Source organism: Corylus avellana, chromosome 6 (genome assembly GCF_965113065.1).
Source record: "Corylus avellana chromosome 6, dhCorAvel1.hap1.2, whole genome shotgun sequence".
In the NCBI taxonomy this organism is placed as follows: Eukaryota; Viridiplantae; Streptophyta; class Magnoliopsida; order Fagales; family Betulaceae; genus Corylus; species Corylus avellana.
This window is the reverse complement of record NC_142495.1, coordinates 9,497,447-9,515,617: the sequence shown is the minus strand read 5'-3', so window position 1 is coordinate 9,515,617 and position 18,171 is coordinate 9,497,447. Positions and strand designations below refer to the sequence as shown.

At 36.4% G+C, this 18,171-nt stretch overlaps 2 protein-coding genes across 2 annotated transcripts; one reads left to right on the top strand and one right to left on the bottom strand.

The window, feature by feature from the left end:
- The first annotated feature begins 3,575 nt into the window (after positions 1–3,575).
- On the top strand, positions 3,576–13,937 carry LOC132187579 (aminopeptidase M1). Its single transcript, XM_059601929.2, has 19 exons — positions 3,576–3,883; positions 3,960–4,105; positions 4,393–4,495; positions 6,113–6,299; positions 6,367–6,460; positions 7,055–7,208; positions 7,570–7,674; positions 7,776–7,892; positions 8,335–8,448; positions 9,225–9,407; positions 9,527–9,848; positions 10,229–10,350; positions 10,433–10,530; positions 10,982–11,159; positions 11,250–11,364; positions 11,479–11,546; positions 11,635–11,712; positions 11,945–12,022; positions 13,511–13,937. Exons 1-19 carry the CDS (start codon positions 3,668–3,670, stop codon positions 13,694–13,696), a joined length of 2,664 nt encoding a protein of 887 aa, XP_059457912.2. The 5' UTR covers positions 3,576–3,667; the 3' UTR covers positions 13,697–13,937.
- Positions 13,938–15,831: 1,894 nt separating this feature from the next.
- Positions 15,832–17,946, bottom strand: LOC132187038 (uncharacterized). Its single transcript, XM_059601191.2, has one exon. The coding sequence runs from the start codon at positions 17,727–17,729 to the stop codon at positions 15,864–15,866; it is 1,866 nt and encodes a 621-aa protein (XP_059457174.2). The 5' UTR covers positions 17,730–17,946; the 3' UTR covers positions 15,832–15,863.
- Positions 17,947–18,171: the final 225 nt, after the last annotated feature.

The window sequence follows — 18,171 nt, the reverse complement described above, 5'->3', positions numbered from 1 at the left end:
TCTGGCCAATCACGCTGCTGGCGTCTTGCGTTCTGGGTCCTGTTTGACTGCCATTCAGGGATGTATTTCTGAAGTTGCCGCTGCGTGTTAATGCACATATATATTTCTTGGAGTGCCACATGGGTTGTACAAAATCTACGAAAGTTACTGCCTCTTGGCGATTAGAATACCTCTCAAGATGAGCGAGGCTGTCTGAAGTTGGCAGGTACATATTTATTTCCTCTTTGTAAGGAAGATAATTTGGTCTTAGATGTTCTGATTAACAGGTATTATAAAACTGCATAGTAGGAACTGTGCAGTTTCTTGCTTCAGTTACAAAGATGCTGTAATGGGTACGGATTTGACAATAGACTTCGTGTGAGTTTAGAAACTGAAATATCTCGACTTGCAGGAAATGGATTCGCTATTATTCTACCTGTGGATAGCTGGATTCAGATCTGCAAGAAACCAATGATCAGGTGCTGATTCATTTTGGCCAACATCACTTACAAAATCTGAATACTGCTCTTTGTTGGGATTGTTTAGTTAATTCTTCGAGTAAACTTCATAAACTCAGGAAAGCTTATCACTGATTCACTTTTATGCCCGTCCATTTTTCTCGCCTTTATGGCCTACTAGTTGCATATGTGAGTTAAAACTATGAATTAACCAAATTGTTAATCGCTTTGATCCTAGGCAGCACTATGCAATGAGAGATTACCGTAAATGAACCGAATTGTTGATAAACAACTCGAGTTTGACTTGTATAAACTTGATTCAAGTTCAGTTTCTTTATTAACTGAAGCAAATTTGATAGAAATTTCGGTTCATTTGTCGAATGAGCCAAACTTGGATAAACTCACTTTGATTCAATCATTGAACATCTCAAGTATATAAAAAGATAAAAATGAATTCCCTTTCTAATTTGATAGATATAAATTGAAGAGTTGTGATATTCGGCTCCCCAGAGTCAGCCCAGCGTCCACCAACATTGACGTGGTGACTTGACTTAAAAAAAAAAGGGGAATTTTACTTACTCTTTTTAAACTTTCGAGCTTTTTGCAGACACCCCTCCCCTCATTGTTTAAAGACTCTCACTTTGATGTATCTAATTTCGATTTCCTTTCACTTTCTCCCTTCCGTTAGGATTTTGCAGTTAAATTAAACGGTCCAATGAGTAAAAAGACCTTTATACCCCTAAATTTTTTTAAATTTTCAAACTTACCCTTATTTATAAATAAAAAATTTAGGAAAAACTTCACTCATCCCCCTTGAACTTACGCGTCTTTTGCAAATATCCTTGAATCTTCAAAGTCTCGGGAATACCCCATACCATTAGATATTGGAGTTAAATCAAATTGTAGAATGAATAAAAAACCTTTATACCTCTAAAATTTTTAAATAAAAAATTATTATTATTATAATTATTATATATATTTTTTTTTAAAAGTGACCCTTCATGGATCACCTGAGGTCTTTTAAACTGTTAGAATGCAGTACTACTCTAATTTGTGAAAGTGTAAGGAGTAGGTGGAACACCGATGAACCCATGGGTCAAGAGTTTTTTTTAATAAAAAATTATTTTTTAATAAAAATAAGGGCATTTTAGAAATTTCACACTCCTCCAATAGGATTTAACAGAAAATCCTAACAGAATGTGGTAACTGAAACAAAACAAAAATTTGATACATAAAAGTGAGAGACTTTGAAGATTAGGAGGTGTTTGCAAAAGGTTCGTAGTTTAGGAGGGGTAAGTGAAGTTTCTCCAAATATTATAATTATTATATTAAAAAAAATAAGGGCAAGATTGGAATTTCACACCCCTCCGTTAAGATTTAACAGAAAATCATAACAGAAGGGGCAAAGTGCAAGGAAACAAAAGTTGGATACATCAAAGTAAGAGTTTTTGAACAATTTTGAGAGGGGGGGGGGGGGGGGGTGGGGTCTGTAAAAAGCGCAAAAGTTTGTAGAGGTAAGTGAAGTTTTCCAACAAAAAAAAAAATTAGGTCAAAAATTCTTTTTCCTCTCTTCCCCATCATCGCCGCCTCCCCCTATTACTTCTATCTTTCCTCCAAACCAAAATCCCTAAAATTTCCCCCTCACTCCCTAAAATCGAAACCACCGCTCTCCCTCCCTTGCTCACTCTCTCTCACTCCGACGATGGCAAAAAAGAACCAGCATCTAGAAAATCCCTTTGGCGAAGATGAGCTCGTCCCCCTCCCACCATCGTCGACCAATCTCCAGTGTTTCCAGGTAGGCTTTTTGGTGACTAGTAGTTGCTAATGTCTCACAACTCGTTTCTGGATTCAAAACTAAAACCTAAGGGTGGAAGGTGAACCCTTTAGGGATAGTATCACCTTTGGTGCTAATGCGTCAAAACCCTATTGTCTAGCTTCCTGCTTTTTGGTGACCAAAACCCTATATAGTCCACCTTCCGGCTTTTTGGTGACCGAAACCCTATATCAGTTCATATAGTTGGCTTGTTGTCACAAAAATTTGGGAACTCCGAATAGCCTTGACAAATGATGATTGAGACGAGATTCGGCATTTTTATATTTTGACCGATGTAGCTTGTCATCGGAGATGTGGGTGGCTCACCTTCGTGGTCTCCGGATGCCAGCTGTCGGTGAGGGGAGAGGGAAGAGGAAAGAGGAGAAAGAGAGAGGGGAAGAGATTTGTGTAAGGAAAAAGAGGAAAATAGAGATGAACAGGAGGAGGCGGCGACGAAATGCGAAAGAGAAATGGGGAAGATAGAGTTTTCCAACCTAAGAATTTTTATTTTTTATTTTTTTTTAAAAAAAGTATATGACGTGGCCTTTGCTACCTCAAGAGTTGGTGGATGCTGAGCTGATTCTGGGAAGCTAAAAAGATTAACTCTAAATTGAATCTTTGTGATTATAAGGGATTGTGTTAGATAGCTTAAAAAATATTTTTAGTACCTAAAAAGTTGTACTAAATAAAATCTGAAATGTTTAATAAAAAATTTCAAAAGTACTTATTTAATTTTTTATTCTAAAAATGACAAAAACGCACTTTTGTCAAAAAGTTAAAAATAAAATTTTTGCTAAAAAAACGCTTTTTAACTTAAAAGTTTAGATTAAATTTTGTTATAAAAAGATTAGTTGGAATTACTACATTATGATTGTGAAATAATTCTAAAATAAAAATCTAGTATCTAATATTATTCTTTTCTTTTTGTGAAAAGAAATGGAATATAATCATTTTTATTTCATAACTATTTTAAAATACTGACTAATTCTAATAAACTTTAGAATTAGTTATTGTAAAAAAAATCAATTTAAATTAGTTATTGTAAAAAAAAAATTAAAAAAAAGGTTCAAAAATCGATCGGAACTTTTCTATCAATGTTATAAATTTTATAAGATAACTGTGAAATAAAATTATAATTTCTAAAAGCTTAGAAGATAATTATTTTGCTAGAAGGCGACAAGGCTTAAGTTTCGCTTTCACACATCCTTTTCAACTCTCAAACTCATTGACTTTCTCAAAACAACAGCGACAAATATAGAAACCTTATCCGTACAAACATAGTAGAAAGCGACAAAGAACCAGCTTTCAAATTAAGGTAAGCACGTGTTGCGGTGTTGGGAAATGCATCTCCGAATTCCATATAACTCCAAAACAGCATCTCCATTCTCCCAGAAGAGAAATTGGAGTTTTGGAGAAAATGGAGACGAAGCAATTCAAAGGCCAAGCAAGGCTACCGGAGTTCGCAATCCCAAAACGTTATGATATTTCTCTCAAAACCGACCTGTCGGAATGCACTTTCTCCGGCACCGTGCAAGTCAACCTTAACATCCTCGAAGACACAAAGTTCCTCGTCCTGAATACTCTCGAGCTTGTCATCCACCGAGTCTGGTACACCAGCAGCTCTCACAACCAAGTAAGTAACTGCCTCTTGCCTTGCTCACTCCATCATGGTCGTCACTCGTGGGCCGTTGATTTTATTATCTTATCAGACGTATCGGCCGTGTGATGTTGTTTTGGACGGCGATGATGAGACACTCGTGCTGGTCTTTGATCAAGTGCTTGGTGTTGGTGAAGGAGTTCTGGGGATTGAGTTTTCTGCGGCCCTTAACGAGCACTTGAAGGGTTTCTATAGATGGTGGGCTCTTTTTTTTTTTTTTTTTTGGTGATTGAAATTGACATGGCTTATTTTCAGCAAGCTTCTTCATAAGATACTAGTATGTGTCCATAAGTGCAGCTTTTCCCTTGTTTGGGAGCTGAGAATATCGGGGAAAAGAAAGAAGAAAGCGAAAATTTTCAATTTTAAGTTACTAGTGTGTAGTGAGAATGATCAGACACGCTAAGAATTATGGAGATGAACGGACAGGTGTTTTTCTTGCGTATATTCATGTTAAAGAATTAACTTTTTTTTTTTTTTTTTTACAGTACTTATGTGGATGGAGGAGTGAAGAAGAACATGGCAGTTACTCAATTTGAAGCTGTCGAAGCAAGGAGGTGCTTTCCTTGCTGGGATGAACCTGCGCTTAAGGTAAACATAATTGAGAATGTCCTTTTACCCTTGATATAATTTGTTGTTTTACTTATTTTAGCGCTTGGAAACACTATATTAAGTGACATTGTTGATATGGTCCTGGAAGATGATTGGGTTTTGATCCTATATTACTTTCCAATGGAAGAAAATTAGGGGTAAGAATATTTTTCTGGCTACTTCAAGGGAGTGGGTTCTCCTATAATAATGCATAATTGAATAAAACTCCACTATGATTTACTGTCATGTTATCCTGTATGACAATTGTATATGAGTCTACTAAATAGTATTACTTATTTATAAATGCGTGATACTCATGGCGTTACATTAATGGACAGTTGATATGGTCCCGGAATATGACCTCTGTTTTGATCCTATATTTACTTTTAAGATAGAAGAAAATTAGGATAAGAATAGTTTTTTTGACTACTTTGAGAAAACTGGTCCTCCTATAATCATGCAAGATTCAATAAGACTCCACTATGATTTTCATTAAGCAATAATAAGGTTTTATAGTCAACCCTTTCAAAGACCAAATGCAACTCTACTAAAACTCCTAGTATCCTTATACAACTATAACTCAATTAGGGTTGCAAAGGTTTACATAAATTCAAATATACTAGTTTACGCAAATTCAAATAACCAAGGATTTTATTCCAACCCTGTTAAGATTTATTCCTACTAAACTACTAACTTCCCATGCAAGAGAGGACCAAATTAGAAACAACAGGTACAATAGAACTTTTTGATACAACATGGCATAATGGGAAGCAGAATATGCAAGCACAATAACTAACAACCCTTATATAAATCCTAGAAAACTTTTAAGAATTATCGGAAAACTAAGGAAAAACTCTCTCAAGAGTATTCTTATTGATAAAACAGAGAAAAGACAACAACTAGCTGACTAGACCGTCCTTATTACATAACTAGCCTTAATTAAAAAGAGCAAAACTCGTTTGAGTGAAGGTCGAGCGAAGTTTTAGTCCCACGACTAATCGCAATCTTCGCTTGAGCGAAGGTCAAGCGAACTCTTGGGTTTCCCAATCATAGCAACTTGCTCAAGTGAAGGTCAAGCGATCTCTCGGATGAAAATTCTGTCACAATCTCACTCAAGCGAGAGTCTTGCACCAAATTTTCGGACTTCTATTGACAGCTCATTTTAACCTAGTAAACATTAGAATTGGAATTTTTTTTTTTATAAAATACAAAAATTGTGGCTCCTTTCAATCAGCTTTCCAATGCCATGAAGCTCGCCTTCATTTGATTTTGGAACTAAAGGATATGACCGTTTTACTCTGGCTATTCTACTTGGTTTCAATTTGCTGGACTACATGAAGCCATGAGTAAACTGGTCTGCATCACTCTTAGTCGTGGCAAAAATTGTAGAAGATACTTTGATGATTTGTTTTAATGAAAAATGATACTAATGTTGATTCACTATGAAAGAAATATGTGATAGGTTGTGCTTATGTTTTGATGGTAATGACATAGTTGTGTTAATGAATAATGAGTGAAGTCCTCGTGAGTTCATAATCACATATTTGTGTTCTTCTATGTGATTTAATTTTCCTTGAAACTGAGATTTGTTCTTTATTGCCCTGTCATTCTTTACAGGCCACCTTCAAGATAAAACTAGATGTGCCAGCAGAGTTGACAGCATTGTCTAATATGCCAATAACTGATGAAAAGCCTAATGGAAACATTAAGACTGTTTATTTTGAGGAATCTCCAATCATGTCAACTTATTTGGTGGCTTTTGTTGTTGGTGTGTTTGATCATATTGAAGAAACAACAGTTGATGGTAAGCATGTATGGCAGGGGTTCATTCACATTTATTTTTTCCTTGTAATATAACTGATCTCATGCAGGGATTAAGGTTCATGTATATTGCCCTGTTGGAAAGAGTGATAAAGGGAAGTTTGCTTTAGATGTTGCTGTTAAGGCGCTCGATTTATATACCAAGTAATTTCACTGTTCTTTTTCTTGGTCGTGAGGAGGTTTTACCTTCTATGTTCTTCAATCTTGTGGTTACATAGATCAATAAATTAAAATTAAAATCCATCATGACATAGTTTAACATACAAGTAAGAAATGAGGGAGGAAAACAACATATCTCAAAACTATAGAGTTTGGTCTACGCTGATGTTCAAGGGAGGGTTAACTTTTCAATACTTTCTTCTATGCCAAAACAGAAAGGATTTCTTTTTCCCTTTCCTCTTTTTTGTTTTTTCCCTCTCAAGCGAATGGAAAAACATAAAGGAGCAATTTAGCGCCTCTGAACTATATGATTGCACCCAAAGTGAATACCAGAAACACTTGCATTTCTTTCCTCACAGGTTTCCCCATAAAAAGCTTGCCTAATACTACAGAGTCCCCATCCTCCTTAAACCATAAAGGTCCCAGCTCCCACAAAACAGAACAGTGTATACAATATAGAATAGGTGACAAATAATCAAAAAAGATTACTAAACATTCTCTCTTTTTTAGTTTGGGAGAAGACTGTTTATGTTCTCTGTGGTGACAATGCTACTCAAACCTGCTTATGGCATCATTTAGGTACTTTGCAACTCCTTACCCACTTCCAAAACTAGATATGGTTGCCGTCCCTGAATTTTCTGGTGGGGCTATGGAGAACTATGGTTTGATCACATACCGTGAAAATGAGCTACTTTACGATGATTTGCTTTCTACAGCTGCCAGGAAGCAACGCGTAAGTTACATATCTAAACATGCCTTTAGCTTGATTTTTCACTTTTGCATTATGATGCTACCTAAAAATTATCGATCGACTATGAGGCCTAGCAGCTACTGTTTGTCCAGAAATGGAAATTAAAGCCTGTTTTTGTATATATATAATAATTCTTTTCCCCTTTCATAAATCACAACACATGATAATTGCTTGACTGCAACCAACCCATTAAAGGATATATATGGCAAAGGCAATAGGAAAAATCTGGAAACAAGCAAGAAATCAATTTCAATAGAAATCATAATAATCTGAAATATATGATTCTTCATTTATCTCATTAATAGTTGTATATGTTCTTTAAATCATATTCTTGTTTTTTCAGAATGCAATTGTTGTATCTCATGAAGTAGCTCATCAATGGTTTGGGAATCTGGTAACAATGGAATGGTGGACTCATTTATGGCTTAATGAGGGATTTGCAACATGGGTAAATTTATGTTGTCTTATATTGCAGCCTCCACTTGCTAAGTATTGAACTAAATTGAATTCTTGTGATTTTGGTATCTCTATTCGATCTTAAATTTCCAGGTAAGTTATATGGCCGTTGACAGTATGTTTCCAGAATGGAAAATTTGGACTCAATTTCTAGAACTAACAACCGATGGCCTATGTATGGATGCACTGGAACAATCACATCCAATTGAGGTAAATAATAGTCAATACTTGTACTAGAGTTTTCTGGTAACACATCAAACATGCATAACTTATTTGTGAATACATTGATAAATCAACTATGAGAAATAGCATTTTATAATAGAAAAACTGCTTCTGAAATTTGCATTTTGCACTCAATTTTCAAACACTGCACCGAATGTCACCAAAGTAAAGGTATTGACACATAGTGAACTGAATGTGTGTCTGTGTGTGCATTTGTGGGTGTGGAGCAGTATCTAGCAGAAGGAGGTGACAGTTATTGAAATTTTATAATCCATCTCCAAATTGAAGCACCAATACTTATTCTATCTTATTAATTCCTAATTATGACTTACTCTAATCGAGAAACTTTTTTAGGCAATATGCTATATTAAGCACAACTTCACTATGCAATTCAGTTTTATCCTTCACATACTGATTGGCATATTTTCAGGTGAAGGTACACCATGCTCGTTCCATAATTGAGGTATTTGATGATATCAGCTACAAAAAGGGATCTGCTGTCATAAGAATGTTGCAGGGTTTTCTTGGTGATCATATGTTCCAGGTGTGACTTCTTGTTCTTAATTTACAGAGTCAGGTGAATTTTGTATGCATGACCAGATAATGATTCCATAGTTTCATAGTAAGTCTTCTACGTGGGTCTCATTATTATTATTTCATAAGCATTTCCTGGAAAATTCACAGTTAACTACTATTTGGCATTTATGGTTTAACGTCATTTTTTTGCAAGATGTCTGCCACTTTGTAAGCCCCGAGACTGTTTTGTTCTTTTCTGATCATATTTTATGTCAGTAATACTACTGTCTTTGATCAGTGGGTTGACTCAAAATCCTTCTGTTACTTAGGGTCTTAAGCAGGATAATTTTGCCATGTATTTCCTTATCTTTTTCTGGGTAGAAACTCTACATTTTAGGTATTTAATAATGTATTAGAAATCAGAGTTAGTTTCTTTCTTTGCCCCAGTTTATTGTGGAAGCTTTCTTTGATCACTTATTCCCCTGATCATTGTCAATAATGGGTACGTCTCTCGTTTTCTTGGAGCTAGAGGAAAATAAGAATCTTAGTCATCCCCGGAGTCTATATTGCGCCACAGTTTTGTTATACAACGAAATTGTTATCGTAAACATTTTCCTTTAATCAAAATATTAAGCACATAAATTTATGAACAAAAATGGCTGAAGGGATGGAGCGTGTCTTACAGAATGCAGCCATTTTAACTTGTGCTTCTTGAATGTGATCATTTTACTGTGTAACAAGTTGATAGAAATTAACCTTGATTTAAGTTACATCTTTAATGCTGTGACTTCTTGTTGAAACCAGAAATCCTTAAGTTCATACATGAGAAGATTTGCTGGAAAAAATACGGAGACTGAAGATTTATGGAGCATTCTTTCAGAGGAATCTGGCGTTCAAGTAAACTCAATGATGGATGCTTGGACAAAGCAAAAAGGATATCCAGTTGTTTCTGTAAAATCCAAAGACAATATTTTGGAATTTGAACAGGTCTAATCATTTATTAGCAAGAAAACATGCATGCATTTGAAGCCTAGAGTACAATGTAGTCTTTATCTTTTACCATCTTTATTATCTGTGGAAATCTGACACAGTTTTAGGATCTGCAGTTGCAATTACTTTCATCTGGTTCTCATGATGACAGACTATGGATTATTCCAGTAACTTTGTCCATTGGCTCATACAACAGGCGCAAGACTTTCCTTTTGGAAACAAAGTTTAGAGAATTGGATATATCTGAACTGGTTCATTCTTCAGACGAAAATTCAAGCTCAATCAAGGAAAAGAATAGAGAGACATGTGATGAACATTTATGGGTCAAAGTCAATACTGATCAGAGTGGTTTCTACAGGGTAAAATATGAAGATGAGCTTGCAGCTCAGCTTAGGAAAGCTGTAGAGAGCAATTACTTGTCAGCAATAGATAAATTTGGTGTGTACCATGTCCAACATTAAATTAACTGATCTTATACTGGTGCATTAGGCATGCTATGTTCATTGACAACCAATCACCAGGGTGAACTATGATTAATTTCTGACTTAGGTAGGTCCCTTGTTCGGCGGGTGCACACCACAGCAAGGAAGCATCCCCATGACAGTACGAAAAGGACGCAGCTAACTTAAGACATTTTCTCACTATATATTTCAGTTACTTTTAACTACGAATGAATCAACCAAATAGCATATTAAGACCACATATTTCCTCTTTTTATAAGCAGTTGCTTTCGTAGATGGTTCCTCTTGATTTTATGCCAATATTAATTCTATTCACAGTCAAATAGCATATAACTCCTTTTAAGTCTCATTTTTCAGGCGTTTTAGATGATATGTATGCACTTTGTGAAGCTTGCAAAGAACCACTCTCGTCATTGCTTTCCTTGATGGATGTATACAGAAAAGAGCTTGATTATATTGTGGTATCGAAACTCATTGATGTAAGAATAACTTCTGTAACTTGATAACATTACCATTTACACCAAATAGTTATCAGAACTTATAAAGTGATATACACAACAGGTGTGTTATGAAGTTGTGAAGATCTCGGGTGATGCCATCCCAGATTTGGTGAATGAGTTGAAACAATTTTTCATTAATCTCCTCCTGTTTTCTTCCGAGTAAGAACAATCACCATACATTTTTAATATACTGATGGCCATCTTCATTCCAACCTCTTTTTCATGATTGTTTACTTGAGTGGAGATGAGTTTGTTAATCTTTATGCGAGTTTCTTGGTTAGGGGTGAGATAGTAGGTTGGATGTATGCTAGAGTGAACTAGCATGGTGTATATCTTCCAAAATTTGTGCTACAAGGTGTATTATGCAAAATGACAAACAACATGGAAAAATTGAAAAGAACTTTCCTTTGGTTATCTTGCAATTGTGCATATAATGGCAATCAAACTGAGTACCTATCTGTCAAAATAAGTATCTTCATCTTTATGGTGTTTTGCAGTCTCCTTGGCATTACAATCACATTACTGTCATATTTTATTTACTGGTACTGCATAACAGAGTGATTAAGCTTCTCGGTACACTTAAATATCAATTTTTTTGTTCTTTATGCAGAAAATCAGGCTGGGAATCAATATCTGGAGAGAGTCATTTAAGTGCACTATTGAGAGGAAGAGTCTTTCTTGCCTTGGCTACTTTCAGCCATGATAAAACTCACAAGGAAGCAATACGACGCTTTCAGACTTTACTGAATGATAGAAATACTCCACTCCTTTCAGCTGACACTAGAAAGGTACTTAGTTTTACCCGTATATCTAAATCACTAGCTCATTTATAGGGGCCTATTCAAAGTTGATATGCAGATGTGCTATATGCTCTGCAGGCTGCTTATGTTGCTGTCATTCTGAACACTAACACCACAAACAGGAACGGGTTTGATTCCCTGTTGAATATTTATAGAGAAGCTGATACAGTGCAAGAGAAGGAACCAGTTTTACGTAAGATTTAATAACATTTGAGCTCAAATGCGTAGCTCGACAATCCACTATCCTGTGTCTCTTTTTTCGGTGAAAGCCATTTAGATTTAATTCATTCATTTTGGCCTTATGCAGGCCATATTGCATCTTGTCCAGACCCTACTATAGTCCTTGAGGCTCTGAATTTTATGTTGTCTGATGAGGTATTGACTGTGAATACTAACTTATGGTTCTTAACAGCCTCATCTTCCATGCCGGTCTTACTGTTGCTATATCTCACTATCCTTTCAGGTTCGACATCAAGATATTATTTACGTGCTTGGCGGGATAAGCTCAGAAGGCCGTGAAGTAGCATGGAGATGGTTGAAGGTATGCAGTTCCTGGGTAACATCGGCATGTTGATTTGTACTTTTTGACTATTACTATCGTATTGTGTTGAGGAAATAATTGGGAGTATGTTCAATTGGTGACATAGTCGGGAAAGTACTACAAATAGGAGTTAAGAAAGAGACTAATTTAACATTAAATGTCATCTATCAATCAGGAAGGTTTCGCTTTAAATTTTATGATATGTGAGTCTTATGTTTGATGATAAATGCAGGAGAATTGGGAATTGATCTTCAACAAATATGGTGCTGGAATGCTAATGCACTATTTCATTACCAACATTGTCACTTTGGTAAGTAATTCATCCTGGTTAAATAGCAGTAGTACATGTCCTGCATCTCTAGTCTATATTTACAAATGCAGTTTGCTGTGATTCATTGGTTGACTAGGTAAAGAGAAGTTCTATGTACCTTGATTTGTCCACTATCATATTTTGACATATGCAGTTTGGCCTCACAAATAGTACTTTAGATGCATCACAGTTGGACCTGTCAAGCTTTGGTGGGCAGCAGTCTTGTTGCCTATGTCCACCTATACCCTGACTTCAGTAAAGCATGGACAATACGACATGTTTGGGATTATATTTAAAAAATCGAGCTTTTAAATCAAAAAGACCTTTTTGGCAAATGTTTCAATTTTAAGTTTTTGTCAGAAGTGCGTTTTGGTCATTTTTAGAGTAAAAAAAGTCAAAAAAATAAAAAATAAAAACTTTTGGAGTCTTTTACCAAACATGCCAGTTTTTTGTTTGACACAACTTTTTAGGTACTAAAAGTACTTTTTAAGCTCTCTAACGCAATTTCAAACAAAATATTAAAACTAACACGTATTATATAGCTTTTCAGGGTGATTACCACATAGCAATAAAATATTTAAGATTTATAATTTGAGACTTCTCAAGGGCATATTCATTAGTTAAAAGATCACCTCAACAAGTTAGGTTGTATTTTTATGACGAAGTTCTTCACCAGCAAAAGAACCATCCTCAAATTACTCAATTATGTCCAAGAAACGAGTACAGTGGAAGATGAGTGTTTAAGGGTTCATATGGCAGAACTTTTTAGTGGGTGCTTTTTGTTTTTTGGTTGAAAATATGTTCTGATATGATTACATAAGGGTTCTTTTGGCAAAACTATTTATGGTTTTGCTTTTTCGCTAGAAAGTATAAAAACTTGGACAAAAAGTGTTTCCAAACAAGCCCTAAGCCACTTGTAAGTTAGAATGGGTGAGTTTGGAGTCCACTCAAAGAAAAAAAAAAGGGTGAAGTCCACAATACCACTCCAATGACAATCTACTCCACAAACTATCAATTGCGACAATTTATCCCCCAAACTACCAAAACAATGACAATGTCTCCCATGCTAGCAAAATAATGAAATTACTCCTATAAAATTTTCAATAAGATAAAAATACCCTTAAAATTTTGAATAAATAAATAAATAAATTTTAGCCTTTTTGTTTTTATTTTAGTAAGGGTAATTTTATCATTTTGTTAAAATTATGGGTACAATGTCATTGTTTTGGTAGTTTGGTAGAGTAAATTGTCGCAATTGATAGTTTAGGGGGTAAATTGTCATTGGAGTGGTAGTTTGAGGGGGTTAAGTGGACTTTACAAAAAAAAAAAAGGTTAAACTGCTGAATTTCTTTGACACTCGGTGCTCAGTTGAGTGATGGAATTGATTAAACAATGTTGGTGTACGACACATTTATGGTATTTGTTTAAGGTATCCATTAGTGATCCTAACAACAAATGGCTCACTCCCTGAGTTTTGTCATGTGGCAGTTTTGCAGCAATGAAAAGGCTGATGAGATAGAAGAGTTTTTTGGAAGCCGTATGCATCCTTCTTTTGGTATGAATTTGAAAAGAAGCATTGAGCGAGTCAGAATCAAAGCGAGGTGGGTCGAGAACATAAAGCGCGAGCAATCTCTACAAGACCTACTCAAACGATTGGCTCACAGCAAAGCATAGCTTTTCATTTGATTCCAGAGCTTGATTTTCTTAGACTTATGAGCTATTGACACTGCATGTTGCATTTAAAGAAGTCAACTTAGTAGGACCATGAACAGGTACCAACCTGGTATCAATATGTTGCTGGTGCCATTGGGGTTGACATTTCGTGTTCAAGTTATGTAGAAATATGAGTAACCGATCTATTTAGTTAAATGTGTTAAGACCTTTCTATTATAACTCGCTAATTTTGAGACGGATTTGTGGGTTGTATAAAAAATTGATAGCCTTAATTGTCATATAATATCATATTAGCCAACTGTATAAGTCTCTAACCTAATCTATTTAGGGTTAAGTGCCCTTTTAATATTTGGGTTTTTAACGATTTTTCTTTTTTTCACCTAAGTTTTATTTTGTATGATAGATGATATTTCGTTTATAGCTAATTACAGAGATGGTACCTTCGTTCATTGTTCGTTAATAAAACTAATGGATTTTCACATCAAACCAATCACAACATGTCACGTGCATATGGCCCAATAAAAAAAAATTAAAAACTTTTAAAATGAATAATAAAATAATTAAAAAAAAAATTACGGGGTGATAGCCACCTCTATTTTGGCTATTCAACTACCCTCAAAGCTTTTTGGGCACTTTAGCCACCTTCTAGGCCTTTGAGAGTAGTAACTACCTCATGGCGGCTGTAGGGAGTGGCTTGTTTAGATTTCTTAGCCTTATTTTATTAATTTCGTATTGAATTTATGTTGAATTTGCAAGTCGTGTTAAAATTTGATAAACCTTAAAGTGAAACCAACATAATAAGCCAAATTATAATTTCCCAAGTTCCTCCTCAGTATTCCTAAAACCGCTCTATGTCCTATAATTAGTTTAACTTAAGTTAATCATATCATACAGTGGTTTATCACATCAAAACTGCATGACATAAACGTGTGTGCCCAGCTGTGCCCCCTATATATATATATAAAACATTACTTCTCCATTACCTTAAACAAATATCTTTCAGATGCCGACAAAGAGCCAACTGCTACTTCTCCCGCTCGCCTCTTCTACTTATCTGTCACATGCTAATTGCCAACTCACTCTCTCTCTCTCTCTCTTGCGCAAGAAGACGCCAAAGGCAGCTAAACTCCAAACACATACACGTATTCCTATTCATTCCCCTTTTTCTTCCAAAAATAACAAACACCGTGGGTTTTGTTTGGCAATCCTTTCCTTTTCTTTTATTACTATTTATCATTATTTCTAAAAAAAAAAATTAACATAAAAATATTTGTATTTTTTTTATTTTTTATATCACATTATTTATTTTTTATTATTATTTTAAAAAAAAAAGTCACTATAAAATAAAATTTTTTTACTTTTTTATACCAAACATTTTTACATTTTTTTTTTTTTTTTTATATTCATTTATATCAACTGTCCAATGAAAAGGCTTTGCCAAACAAAGTCATGCACCTTTGGTTTGGTAATGGTTTGCTTTGGTACAAATACAAATTCTGACAAGTAGAATTTTATATAAAACATTTAAAAAAATGACAAAAATTTGCCTGGAAGAAATATTCTCTAACCTATTTAAAATAGTGTCAAGTGTTTATAAATATTAAAAACGTTAGTCTAACTTAGTAAACTGCTATTAATGACGTTAAAAATTTAATGTGCGTTTTAAATGTTTATAGACACTTGACACTATTTTAAATGGGTTGAAAGATATTTTCTCTAAACTGATTTGGAGAAAATTTATGTCCTTAAAAAAAGGGCGATTTTTTTTTTTTTTTAAATGAAACCTAATGCGAGTTTGTAATTTATATAATACAAAATGTCCTTATTTATATAATAATAATAATATAAATATGGTAATCAAATCAAGAGGTTTGATTACAATAATAAATGAAAGATAAATAACTTAATAAGAAAAATACTTACTAAATCCTAAAAAAAACATAAAATAAAAGAGAATATAAAACATTCTAACAACAATAATATACAAACTTCCCTTCTATAACAAATACATTGTTTCCAACTCCATGAAAAAAGGAAAAAAAAAAAAAAATTAAACTTGGTATCTGCCTATGTATGTATAATCAGATTCAAATGTCAATACTGAACAGAAAAATAGAATTAAAAAAAAAAAAAAAAAAAAAAAAAAAAAAAAAAAACCCATGGCGATCTAACTTGGAGCGGCTCCTCCGCCGACAGTGTGTGTATCTGGGACTCGCTTCTGCTTGATAGAATTCATCTTCTCCAATTTGAGCTTTGCTCTAAACATTGCAATGAAGCGATCGGCTTTGTTGTCGACGTCGGGGCTCGGACAGAACATCGGCGTCGACGTCGATGGATCTCCGCCGTCCGTCTCATCCAACCGATCTGGAGAACCGCTACGCGAACTAGTACTGCTTTGGATCCTAACGAAGTCGCCTTGCTCCACGAACTTCCATGCCGGCATTTTGAATGGTGGCGGCGGCGGTGGTACCGGAATCAGCGGCGACTCGTTCCCGGATCTCACGTTTTCGTCGAAACTGCTTGTCTTTGCTGGCAATGGGGGCTTACGCGCCGTCTTAGCTCGTGGTGGCAGCGCTGGCGCTGGCGGTGGTGGTGGTGGTGGTGGTGGTGGTGGTGGAACTGAATGAACCTTCTTGGTCTTCGTCTTCTTGGAAGAGAACAGGTTGTGAAAGACTGAAGAAGGCGGAGGAGGCAGCGGCGGAGGAGGTGGCGGAGGCGATAAAGGAAGGGACGAAGCGGGTTGAGAATTTAGAATAGAGTCGAGGTTTTCGACGCTCTTTTGCCTTCGCTTCTTCCTCTTCCCCGTCAACGAGATCAAGAAATCTTTGGTAGCGGAGCTTCCTGGTGATCTCTTCTTCTCGTTCCTTTCGCCGTAACTCTTTTCCTCCGCCTGTTGAAACACCGGCGGTGGTGGAGGCGGAGGCGGTGGTGGAGGCGGAGGTTGGCTTTCATTTTCAGTCTTTTCGTGGTGCCCAAGAGCTTGATATGATCTTCTCTTTGCTCCTGGTGATCTCTTCTTCTCGTTCCTTTCGCCGTAACTCTTCTGCTCTGCCTGTTGAAACACCGGCGCTGGTGGAGGCGGAGGCGGAGGTTGGCTTTCATTTTCAGTCTTTTCGTGGTGCTCAAGAGCTTGATATGATCTTCTCTTTGCTCCTGGTGATCTCTTCTTCTCGTTCCTTTCGCCGTAACTCTTCTGCTCTGCCTGTTGAAACACCGGCGCTGGTGGAGGCGGAGGCGGAGGCGGAGGTTGGCTTTCATTTTCAGTCTTTTCGAGGTGCCCAAGAGCTTGATATGATCTTCTCTTTGCCATGCGCTTAACCGACTTCGGCCGCGCCGGCGTGGATTGTGGCGGCGGAAACGGTGGCGAAGGAGCCGGAGGAGGCGAATATGATGAAACTTCCTCTCTGCCGCCGTCGAAAGTATCCACAGCTATAGTGTTCGTGTTCGTGTTCGTCTTCATCTCCGAGTCTTCTTCTTGAGGCTCCTGCCATGGCTGGCGGTGATGAAGCTGATCCGAGCCCGGAAAGCGGTAATTGCTGATGTGGGTGTCGTCGCAAAATCGCCACCGCTCATCTTCAGCCACCCATGCAGACTGTTGACGTAGATCCGGGTAGGAACTGCTGCTCCTTAACCTGTTTGTGGTGGTGTTGTAGCCAGCCGTCCGATCAGTATACTCGTACCATGGATGCGGTGTCGAAGGGTTTGACTTGTTAGCCTCTTGCGATGCATTTGAAACGCTTCGATCTTCGTTGTTGTGGTTACCATTGAGGAAGGCGCAGGCAATGGCGAAAAGAACAAGGACTAGATTTAGGGAATCCCAGCTCTTCTTCACCAGATGGGGTCTAAAGATTTGCGAGGAGAAAGAGAGAAAGGAAGGGAGTAGGACGAAGATGAAGAAAAGGGCGATGACCAGCAAGAGTACAAGAAGCAGACCGGAGTTGAGGAAGAGGGAGGAGGAGCGGCGGCGGCGGGGGCGGAGATTGTTGGTGTTCTGCAGCCAAAATGGTGGGAGGATGTCTTCCTCTTCCTCCATTATTTGTGGGTGTGGGTGAGAAATGAGAATTGAGATGACCTTTTTCAGATATTTTTGCTTTGCTTTTGTTTTGCTTTCTGTGTATTTCCCCTTTGGGGTTTGTTTGCCCTTTTGCTTGCTTTTATGTGCTTTGCCTGTCAACTTGTGGCTTGATAAAGATACACGAATTACGTATTTAAGTGCTGAAAATGGGGAGCGGTGGTATATAATAATTACTGTGGGGTCTTCTTTTTTTCTCTAAATGGAAAATGTAAATGATATACACACTTTCACTCTCATAGTTACATTTTCGTACGAAAATCCTACTAATGTGACAGTGTTCATCAATCTTCAGATTTTTTTTTTTCCTTTTTCTTTTAACAGAAGTTAATTTAAGGGTCGATGAGCACTGTCATATCATCAATTGAGTAATATTACATACAACACATTCATCTTACTAGAC

Coding starts and splice junctions, on each gene's coding strand:
- LOC132187579 (XM_059601929.2), top strand. CDS start 3,668: ATGGAGACGAAGCAATTCAAAGGCCAAGCAAGGCTACCGGAGTTCGCA. Junction 9,849..10,228: donor GTCAGCAATAGATAAATTTG/GTGTGTACCATG, acceptor CTCATTTTTCAG/GCGTTTTAGATGATATGTAT. Junction 10,531..10,981: donor CTCCTCCTGTTTTCTTCCGA/GTAAGAACAATC, acceptor TTCTTTATGCAG/AAAATCAGGCTGGGAATCAA.
- LOC132187038 (XM_059601191.2), bottom strand. CDS start 17,729: ATGGAGGAAGAGGAAGACATCCTCCCACCATTTTGGCTGCAGAACACC.